The 11,994-nt window shown below is 40.0% G+C and overlaps 1 protein-coding gene across 1 annotated transcript; it reads right to left on the reverse strand.

Annotated features, from left to right (window-relative positions):
• Positions 1-3,642: 3,642 nt before the first annotated feature.
• Positions 3,643-8,092, reverse strand: rwdd (RWD domain containing 4). The gene is made up of 7 exons (XM_083992347.1): positions 7,910-8,092; positions 7,145-7,225; positions 6,924-7,033; positions 6,170-6,320; positions 4,622-4,730; positions 3,997-4,046; positions 3,643-3,852 (listed from the first exon to the last, which is right to left on the reverse strand). The coding sequence occupies exons 1-7, from the start codon at positions 7,931-7,933 to the stop codon at positions 3,799-3,801; spliced, it is 579 nt and encodes a 192-aa protein (XP_083848473.1). The 5' UTR covers positions 7,934-8,092; the 3' UTR covers positions 3,643-3,798.
• Positions 8,093-11,994: the final 3,902 nt, after the last annotated feature.

The following is an 11,994-nucleotide window of genomic DNA, read 5'->3' on the forward strand; positions in this document are numbered from 1 at the left end:
TCCTCCCCCAAGGAAATGGTACGGTATACACTGTGTTAGTATGGTCAGTCCACTTTCATGTGGGTGCGTAACGTGTCACAGTTGACATATTTGAACATGCCGTGCTGCAAATACAAGATTATTATGTTTATTTATAATTCATGTTGGCTAATGAGGCTACTAATGAGCTTCTCTTCTGGCTCTGAGAGCGATGTAAAACTACACAGATGATTTTTGGTTCTCAAAACCACAGAAATATCCTAATAAACCATAGAAAAAGAAAATATGCAGCTTTAAACTTGTAGTTATACTTCCTCCTGGTCAATTTAATATTTGGTATTGCCAAGTTAACAAAAACAAAATCTGTTGTTCAAGAATGAGTTTTATTTTTGGTCAACTTTGGTACATTTTTAGAAAAGATTGCTTAATTTTTTGATTCTTTTTGTGCTACAGTATGTCACATGAGTTGTCAATGAAAGAATTAAGACAGGCAGCAGAACAAATGTGGTTTTATTTTTATATAAAAATTCCAACTTTTTTTCAATTCACTGGGAAAAAAAAAGAAACATTTATGAAAATAAGAAAAACAGTGAGAGGAGAAATATTTTTTGTTGTGTTATTTTTAAAAATTTCTCTCTGCTTTCACAAAGTAACACGACACCTCCGGGTAAAACAGCACGGATGCTTGCTGCTCGCCACTTTTGACACTTTGTTCACGAAGAACCACGATCCAACACTTTGAAAACGGCTCAGACCCCCCGAGAGCTGAAGCCGAAGCTCGCCGAGTGAAAACATGGCAGTGAGAAGCCTCAGACACAAGACACACTCGGCCCTCGCAGCAGCAGCAGAGCATCTGAGGGCTGAGAGTGAACCAACGAAAACCTGATGATGAGTTCACGCCGCCGCCACCGCTGCTTCTTCTTCTTCCCCGCAAACACTACAATCACATTAAAAACACAGCTGATATAACCCCCCCCCGCCCTCCCTACCCAGTCTCGGCCCACCTTTACCCCCTGCTTGGTTGGTTGTCGGGGCGGAGGCGGTAGCATGTTGGCGAGGTTGGGGTGTGAACGCTTGTAGAAGACAGCAGCATCGATCGGTCTCGTACGAAGCAGCGTCAGGTCGCCGCCTGCGGGCTTATTCGTCGTCTTTCCCGCCCGTTTTACTCAACTGCAACAAGAACACAATAAAAAACATAAGTTTGTGTTGTTGATAGGGATGTCACGATTATAAATTCTCTTGGTACAATTATTGTCAGATAAATAATCACGATGTTATGATTATCATGATTATTATGCATTAATTAATTTCACGACACTATGAATGTGTAAAATCAAATATAGTCAAAAATATAATTACATTACTAATTGTTTACACAAAATATTTCAAGTAACTATTAATATATGACTAGTAGTTATCAATCCCCCAGTGGAAGTGTTTGAAATATTCAGGTCATACATTTTTTTTTTTTTTGTGATCAATTTTTGTATTAATTTTTATCTATTTCAATCCAGTAGAACAACAACAAAGATATAATAAAAAACAAACAAACAAACACCTTGAAAAGAAGGTCATAAATTGTTAATTTAAAGCAGAAGTGAGTGATATATTTGTGTTAATAAGTCTTAAATAGTTATATCTTCCGACTAGGGATGCAAACAATTAATCGACTATCGATTAATTGTCGATAAGAATTTAATCGATTAAATTAAATTACTTGCAATTAATCGTTCCTTTTCAATGGGAGTTTTACTGTGAAATGTAAACAAGCAAAGCCGACATAATGTAGCGGATCTCTGTGTAAACGTGTGCAGCGCACTGCAGCACACAAGGGAGAGAGGGAGAGGAGGTGAAAAGAGACAACAACACTGTTACCTGTTGTAGCTATACGGGACTCAGGCTGTACCATCGCTAACACACAGACGACCAGTGAGTAACGAGTCAAAAAGCCGCCGACACGGAGCTGCCTGAGGAGTTGTAATGCAGCCTGACCGCAGCTCAAACCGACCCGGTGCCTCAGCAGGGCGACCAAGCTTTGATAAACACACCGGATCCGCGCTGGTTTACAGTATCCTTCCGTAGTTTAGCCGGTCGCTACCGGAGCTTAATTAAAAGAAAAAAAGCGCTCGTTGCGGTGCCGCGGAGAACAGCGCGTGTGTCCACGCTGTGTTGGTTTATGTAACTTGAGGGGACAAATGAACCACATATTTATTGTCATGCATTGCTGACCTGGGCATTGTTTCTCATTAAATTAGAAAACCCTTTCCTATCATTCCCCTTTTCCCTGCATGGTTGAAGGAGACTGGCTCGCATCCACACTCCCACTCCCTCCTGCGCCGACATGTCACCTTAAGTCACATAAACCTGTACGGGTGTGTGGACACAACCACCTATATTGTTGTCAGCGCCTCATCACCGCTGGTGTTAAAAGGCTCCGTTCTTTCTGCAGTCAGGTTAAAGCGCACATCCGCCGTGTTGGTAAACAAATAATCCCTCTGTATCAACGGAGGCAACCGTGCTTGCAGGCTTGGGTTGGAGGTGGTGTGAGTGCGGGCCAGCGGGGGAGAGGGGAGAGGGGGGGGGGGGGGGGGGGGGGCATTAGAGCTTCAGCGCGGTACAGAACAACTGGCCCTAGTGTGAGTGCGTCCTTATCTGTGGCCGCTGCAGCGCCACACGGGCTTTGCCTTTCAGCAAGCGCTGTTTTTGTCAATGTTAAAAACAATAACAGCAACAGCTGTCGGCAGCTGAGATCGCTGTGCCGTCACCATAGAAACGCAAGACGCATTACGGCTCATTAGCAAAATACCTTTCAATGGAAACACCCGCAAATAGCAGTTGCACTTTTTCGAAGTTTCAGAAATATCACTTTTATTTTGCGAAAATCTGTAATGGAAACGCAGCGGTGTCTCTCATCTCATCTCATTATGATAGGACTTCAACCTCAGAACTCTCTGTCCCAATAACGTGCTACTTAAACATTTTCATTGTGCTGTGCTCTTTAAATAAATTAACAAATACTAGTGTAAAGTCCATAAGGAATGTTGATCTTAAATTTTCCCCTTAAATTTAGGTTCTCAGGAAAATCGCCGCTTATCAATTAATCGATCATCGATCGATAAGGTCTATCAACTATCGATTAATGAATTACTCGATAATTTGCATCCCTACTTCCGACAGCAATCACTTACATAGAGTGTTTGGACTGAAACACGGGTCTCTCAGTCCCTCTGCTCTGCTCTGAGCCGAGGAGAAAACATTTATCGTATCCTACAGTTTTTATCCAATGAGGAGAGAGAACGGCATGCAGGGCTGTGTGTGCAGCCAAGGAACGCCGTGAATGTGGTGACGTAGCGACGAGGACTGTTATGGTGCGTTCAAGGAAACTCGTATTTTTCCGACCGTGAAGTGGTACCAGTTCGATCTGGTACGAGTTCACCGGTCGGAAGTTACGAGTGGCCGTTATAGTGACTTTCACCGGTAAAACAGGTCGGAAAAACACGAGTGGGTTGCCTGGAACGCTACAAAGTCGTAAGTTGTGACTTGAAGCTGTAATTTACGATTTCAAAAGCCTGCCTGGAACGCAGCATTAGCGAAAACGACCGGATCACTCACTTCTGCTTTAAATTCCTACCAATTCAGTGTTACGTTGGGTAAATGGACCCGTATCTGAGCATTTACCTTTACTTTGGTGTACTTCTGCCGATATGGTTCAGACATAATCTTTTTTAGGAAGTGACGGTATTTAGGAACCTTTACGATTAATTAATTGTGACATTTTAATACCGCGATTAATTGTGAAAACAAGTAATTGTGACATCCCTAGTTGTTGATAATGTTTAAAGATGAATGAGCGCCGGTGGTTTCACTTACGTGCTGGAGCGACGATGGAGGACGAGCAGAGAGGAAACAACAGAACATGAAGAAGTTAGTTCACTGTGTTTTTTTTTTACTCAAGAGTCAGAATTAAACTGTGTTTCATGTCGCCATCTAGTGGAGAAAAAGCTGAACTGCACCTACTTTAATAACATCCACCCAGTTCCAGCCTCGTGGGAGTTCTCCTTTATTATCTGCAACAACAAATCCCTGTGTTATTTGACCTTTTTAAAACACTGGATGTAATATAATAGTTTATACATAAGATACTGGAATTAAAGGCCAGTGAATTAACCTGAAAAGCAGAAGATAAAAGGACACAAAATGTTGTTGTACAATAATGAGATGTCCTTTTTTCCCCTGAGTTTTACAGTTTGAACATCATTCAACTTCAATGAAGAGTTGAAATAAAAGCACAGACCATCTGATAGACGATGATATCAATGACTGACGATCCCCAATAGCTCATTCTTTTGCAAATGCCAAGATATTCGACTTGTTCTACCATTAATGGTCCAACTTGTTATCAAATACAATTAATTGTTGTGTGACAGAACATAGAAAAATAAAACTTTTGAACTTCTTTTATAACATAGTGACATTGTTTTGGGTTGAAGTCTTGGTGTATCGTTCCCAACATTTAATTGTGTTAGGCCACAGGGCGGCTCTGTAGTGTTATGTTGAGAAAAGAGAGGACACTGGTTTAGTATATCTAACTTAAACACTGTAACACAAACACAACAGTTAAGAAAAAACAAACGACCGATACCTGTTCTGCTGATGATCCTTCTCTTCTGAGATTTGGTCAGCTGCTCCTTCTTCTCCCTCTTCTTGGCTGTTGATCCGGTTGTTGTCACCTCACTGTTGGACGTCGGCGCCTGCAACAACAACACATAATCATCAATAATGTTGCTTTCGTCACAACAAAAATGATGACGAAATATTGTAAACAGTGGTCATGTGACGATAGCTATGGTGAAATCTATAATGCAATATTGTTAACGAATTAAAAACCAGACTAAATGTGGTTCACAAAATAAAAACTCTGCTAAAATGTCTCTTCATTTTCGTCGACCAAAGCGCTACGAGACGAAATAACATTCTAATATTTAGTTGTGTTATTATTTTGCAGTATTTATGTTTCCTAGGCAGCGACGTCACTTCCTCAAACCGCACTCAGGGCGTTATTTAGTAGTATTTTGTGTGTGTGTGTGTGTGTGAGAGAGAGAGAGAGAGAGAGAGGCTAGCGTATGTGTGTATTTGTGTGTAAAGTGGGTTTCTCCAAAATATCTGCCAAAATATCCAAATATCTGCCAAATATAGTGTGTGGGAAGTGAAAATAAATGAGTTGAGCAGCATCTTCCATGTCTGGAATGGATGTATTCTTGAGTCTATAAGGTAACAACAATATAATCACAAGATCACCATGTTTGAATTGTGAAATGGGTTTGATTAAAAGAAAAATGTGGTTTCGTCTATAGATAATTATACTATAATGATGACTGGGTTAAATAGAATGTGTGTGTGAATGGGTTAATGTGATATGAGGCACTGTAAAGCGCTTTGGGTATCGTTTCAGGTATAGTAAAGCGCTAGGCTTGGGCGGTATTACGGTAATACCGTATACTGCAGGTGTTTAAAAATAGCAACGGTATCAATTTCAATACCGTCATGAACAAATGCAATGCACTTATATAGGAGATAAGGATTAAATATTAAATAAAAGTAATTTAATGTCTAAAATTGACTATATGTCCAGTAGCACTTACGGTGGTTGAATTTTCAGTTAGTTTAATATGTTTTTTTTCCTGCGACCAATCGACCAATGAGATTTTGGTCTGCTAATGTTTAGCCCTAGTATTCAGTTTCTGAATGGTGAAGACACAAGCCAATGTTTGGTAATGCCACTTACGTCATCATTTTTAATTAGTCACGGTAATACCGTATACCGTGGTAAAATGTGGAGGAAGTTTGACGGTATCAAAATTTGGATACCGCCCAAGCCTATAAAGCGCTATATAAATACAGACCATTTACCATTTACTAGAGAGAGATTAAAATCATTGACTAAAACTTAAGTTAAAAATGGGTTATTCTGACTAAAATAAACTAAAATGCTCAGCGTTTTAGTTGACTGAAACTTGACAAAACAAAAAAAGAGCATGAATGTGACTAAAACTAATAAAAACTACACTAAAACTAAAATTAAAACAGGACGCCAAAAACAACACTAGTCAAGAACTGTTTTCTTTAGACACAGAAATGAAGAACCACAATTAAACTTCTGACAGGTGTCAACAGACAGAAAGGTACCCACCACAGCGGTGACGACAGGTTTGTGGTTCTCCATGAGCGTCTCCTGGTTCTCCTTGGCCCACTCGAACAGCGTGTACATCATGGCCGTGCCCAGGTTGGCCTCCACCTGCTCCTCCAGCTTCGACAGGATCTCCTGCTTCGTCTCCGCAGAGCTGGAGAGAGAAAAACGTGTCCATGAACAATGGTGTCATATACCTATCATACTGATTGTGGTTAGTTACTGCTAATCTCAGCCAGGTAGCTCAGATAATGTGGATGACAGTGCCCCCTAGTGGTGGCAGCACAGAAAGACACTGATACAGACAACAACTACACTCAAGATTTTAAAAATGTACAAAATGGAGCAACGTTTTGGTCTGATTTGAGGATTTTTATACTTTTTATACGTAAATCTGCTCATTTTTGGCCAGTAAATAATGAAATGATTTAATGTCACTTCAGTAGATTTTAGCTCCAGGTCTTGTGGAGCTTTGAAACAGCTTTTAGATATTCATTTTAAGAAAGTAGTTAAGTTGTTGTTAGTTCAGTGTCTCCTACCGCACTGAAGCTTTAGTGATGTCGTTCACTGGGGCAGATTGGATAAAAGCATCTGTTACTTGGCTTAATTTAATATAATGTAATATATGTATTTCTAAATGGTTCATTACAGTTGAATGGTCTGTGATTTAGATCTATGCAGTGGGAACAGGTATCGAGTGGCAGGGTTTTTTCAGATAATTAAATAACAACAGGCCAGGAATCAGTTAGTAACGTACATCCTGTTGTTGAAAAAGGCATCGAGGGAGATCTGTGGAGCCGTCTCAGGGTACGTCTCCGGCCAGGCGAAGTCCAGGATGAAGGCTTTGGTGTCCTCGAGGTCTCCTATCTGTTATATAAAAACACAAAGTCACTAAAACTGAATCTATGTGAAGCAGCCGAAGGAGTTTGATCTTTATCCTGTTGAACATTATCAGACTTGAGAGGTACTGGTACTCACCCTGAACTGAAATGACAGTGGGCTGACTTCTTTGAAACACTCGTCTCCCTCATAGATGGAGCGAAGAGCCTCCAGCTCCATCTGGTTGAATGACACAGACAGAGACAGGGAAATATTCAATAATAACTCCATTCAGAAACATGGTCATTTAAACCCGAGGCAGGTTGAAGGCTAACTACATCTTAAACGAAAGCATTGTGATTATTTATTATTTTTTAATTCGTTATATACATATAATCCTTCAGACATTAAATCAAATCCATTAAATTTGACTTTTACCCTCCTAAAGCCACTTGGTAGTGATCCCAGAGGAAGGTAGCTTCGGTAAAACGTCGTTATTTTACGTTTATATTATTGAAGCTATTAAAAAACACTGTACACCGAATCATTTTATGTTTGTTTTCTATTGTGGAAACATACTGACTTGTAGTTTCTGTGGTGTTTTATATTGTCTAGAGCTATACAAACATTATAACGCAGCAGATTTTGCTCGGAGTTTGGTTTGGTGCTTCAACGCCGAAAATCAGGGCTTAGCCCCGGCTAACAGCCCGCCTGACACCCCGGTCTGCCCTCGTCTTTAGTCACCCAGAGCTGCTGTGGGTCGAATAAAAACTAAAACGTTGAGTTGTGTCGTGTTTAATGAGCAGCAGGACTGTGTGTGTGTGAAACGAGCCGCAGATTGTCACCACTCACAGGGAGTTAGCCGTTAGCTGTTAGCAGCATTAGCATCGTTAGCTCCGGCATCGTCACATTTAATTCATTTACCTCTTGATCCTCGTTCGCTGTCATGGCTGCTTCTCTGCGTCGGTGCGACCTCCTCTCTGTTTACCGCTTTAAACTTGTTAAACTTTAACCGTCAACGACCCATTTCTGACATTAAAACTTCACTGTTTTAATCTCACAACTTCTCCAAGTGGCTACGTCCACTCTGCCACCATGATAGTGCACGCATGCGCAGTGCGGCACGCCACGTAAACGACGTCACGTCCTACGTAGAGGAGGTTTATTGTTACTGTATGATAATTATTGCAATGTTTTATCCTGTTGTTTCTATGATTACTGCACTACTACTATGTATGTTTTGTAAATGAATCATAAATAAAGCTGGGAAACATATTTATTATTACTGTATGAAAACACTGAATTTGATAAGAAGAAACTAAATTGACAGTTTTATTTGATTAATTTGTTAATGATTTTATTCAGCTTTTACATAGGCCTACACAAATCTAAATTCTCAGGCAATAGGTGTAATTTTCTGGAACTCTCTGTGTATGTTAAACAATAATATTGTGAAAATAAAAAACGTATGACATATTGAGAGCTGGTATTCTTGGTCTTCATATCGAGACAGGCAGATATGTTGGCACAGCAGAAGATGATAGAATTTGTAATTTATTTGACATCCAAGAGGTGGAGAATGAAATTCATTGTGTGTTCTACTGTCCTTTTTATGACTCTATAAGACAAAAATTGTTTAGTAAAGTAGATCCAAAAAACGAATTTGTGTGGTTAGACGATGCTGAGAAGCTAAAACTTATTTTTCATTCGAATATTTTTTCATTTTCTTTATTTCTTGAAAAGGCTTGGGCAATGAGACGAAGAGCAACATATCGTTGAATACTGAAAGTGTTGTTTATTTATGTCACACCTGTGTGGCAGCCAGGTAACACCAACAGGAAGGACTGTCTAGTCTTTGTTTTTTTGTATGTTATTGTGTCTTGTAATCTCATATGGGATGGGCCACAGTGGTGGCATGACACGAAAAAAAATTCATTCATTCATCTCTGTAAGCTTTACAAAATATTCACTGAATAAGGTTTCTTTTTTCCCGTCTTGCCCTCAACCCCTGGCGTGTTTATGATTGTATGTTTGTGTATTAATGTTGCATAGGCCTATACTTATCTTTGTTTGCATTCATCTGTGTGTATACTCCTGTCAATGAAGGGAAAAAAAGGAAAGACAAAAAAATACTGTAAAACCTTAACATTTATTGATACTAAACAAAGCATCACAACTACAAATCTCAGATTAGTAATGCGTGTCCATTCTGTTTCCATTTCTTCTCATCCCCATGTCATTTAAAAAATAAAAAATGTACCTATTTTTAAATAGGTAAGTAAATACTGCTCATATCTACGGCTAAGTATTAGGGCCACATTGAGAAAATAAATTCGCAGATTTAGAGAATAAAGTTGTTATATTTTAACCTGTTGTTTTAGGAGGAAAGTTGTTAAAATGTCGGCCGTGGAGCAAGTAGGTATACTGTAGGTTTCACAAACACGGAAAGCCCACTATGTCGTTTTTCGACCTCAAAATAATGTTTCTAAACTAATTGAAGTGGTACATCGCAGCTCTGCTAAGCTCCAGAGCCCGGTTCAGACATAGTGTAATGTTGATAAATACTGAAGAGAAATTAAATGTGTCCTGTAATTTCCAGTTAATTGAATTTACTTTACAAAATAATCAGGATGGACAGATGTTGTTTCATTATTTTATTATATCATTTAAATATTATACAGCATCAGTTTGAACATGTACAGACAAGACAAGGAAGTTATCATGAGACGTATTAGCACTATAATCCACAGTGTGTGTGGTGACAGCTCCCACAGCAGTCGAGCAGATGAACCTGATGCAACTCTCATATGAAGTTACAGTTTGAGTGCTTAATTAGAGCCGCAGTGTAAAAGTGAATTAGCTTTGATATAGTAAAAACCAAGGGAACACGGACTGATGATGATGAGAGTGTTATGTTAAACGCCAGCAGCAGCCGTGTGGGGGAGGAAGCAGTGATAATTTACACTGTGCAGCAAAAAACTGACGTATATGGTGTTACGATGTTGATCCCCCTCCAGGTGAGGAAGAAGATGATGAAGGAGGAGGAGGAGGAAGATGAAGAGGGAGGACGTTTTCTGAGATTGTGGTGTTCACTGTGTTTTACAGGATGTGTTCATCAAAAAGAAACAATAGCTATATCAACAATTTTCTCAATATTTTCTTCTCTGTGTCCCTAAAAAAAAGTGGTCAAATGTGAGAATATTTGAAGAAGCTCATTCGAGGCGTCTCTGAGATATTGAGCGAGGCCTCCTATTGGCTCCTTGACAGTGTAGGTGATTGATCCGACAACAAGAAGTTCATCTGGATCGATGCACTGTTTGATGACTCTGTGATGACTTTGAACACTTCCCATCAATAACCCTGTAAACTGGGGCAGAATCACACACAGCAGCTCCGAGCTGGAGGCATCAACAGAAACCATCTCCTCCACTGGTCCTGAGCTATAACAGAATACAGCCGTTAGCATTATTATGCAATATGATAACACCATATTTAAAGGGATAATTCAACGTTTTGGCAAATTGGCCCATTGCCATAATCCCTATAGTCATAGCAGTATACGTTACCTACGTTACCTTTAATTGTCGGTGCAAGCTATTTTTAGAACGGCGGAGCAGAGCCGCGAGCTGCTCAGAGCTACGCTATGGAGGCTAATGGGATTTCTTGGTTTCCCTCATCAAACTCATCAAATACACAATCCAACAACTCCAAAACGCTCTGGTGGACAAGTTGTGACCAGCACATTCACCACGCTATGAGATAATAACAGAACGTTACCTGACAGAGTTGTTTTAGAGGCAAATTCATGCAAAACCGCTGAGGCGCGTTGCCATTGGGGGCAGTTTTTCATCAAGCAGTCTCTATATTTACCTCTAAAACCACTCTGTCTGGTAACATTCTGTTATTATCTCATAGCGTGGTGAATGTGCAGGTCACAACTTGTCCACCAGAGCGTTTTGGAGTTGTTGGATTGTGTATTTGATGAGTTTGATGAGGGAAACCAAGAAATCCCATGAGCCTCCGTAGCGTAGCTCTGAGCAGCTCGCGGCTCTGCTCCACCGTTCTAAAAACAGCTTGCACCGACAATTAAAGGTAACGTAGGTAACGTATACTGCTATGACTATAGGGATTATGGCAATGGGCCAATTTGCCAAAACGTTGAACTATCCCTTTAAATATGGTGTTATCATATTGCATAATAATGCTAACGGCTGTATTCTGTTATAGCTCAGGACCAGTGGAGGAGATGGTTTCTGTTGATGCCTCCAGCTCGGAGCTGCTGTGTGTGATTCTGCCCCAGTTTACAGGGTTATTGATGGGAAGTGTTCAAAGTCATCACAGAGTCATCAAACAGTGCATCGATCCAGATGAACTTCTTGTTGTCGGATCAATCACCCACACTGTCAAGGAGCCAATAGGAGAAAATAATCAATCATAATCTGTGTGTTTGTATTGATCATCTCCCGTCTGAGTTTCATTATTTCCTCCCTTTGCAAACACACTGTATGAATACTCACTCCAACCGCGTTACATGTACCTTTAAAGTCCATTTTAACAGTGATCGTGTAAATCCACAAGTATCATTCATTTAGTGCTGGTTGTTTATGTCTGAGCTACTTGGTTCCAGTTAGTCCTTGCACTATAATTCAGTGACATGCTGGTTTAACTCTATTGATTATGCAGCAGCAGGTGTGTTTGAAGAGAAAGATCTGACCCTGCAGTAACACCAGAGGGCGCCTGGAACTTAATTTAGAGCGAGGACACAGTTTGGGGGACCAGATGCTTGAGCTGGTAGTTTTCTTCGTTAGTTGAATATCTTCATTACATTCATCTCATTTATTCAAGTAGCATAGGTATTTGTCTGCAGAGTCTTGATCTGGAGAAGGTAAACCCTTTAGATACACTGAACTTACTTTCCAAAGAGCCTCATACAGCCAAATTCATAGTGAGATGTGCATAAAAAACCTATAAAGACATTATTTTCATTCTCTTTAATGAGATTTTTCATT

Source organism: Trachurus trachurus (genome assembly GCF_905171665.1).
Source record: "Trachurus trachurus genome assembly, chromosome: 18".
Lineage (NCBI taxonomy): Eukaryota > Metazoa > Chordata > Actinopteri > Carangiformes > Carangidae > Trachurus > Trachurus trachurus.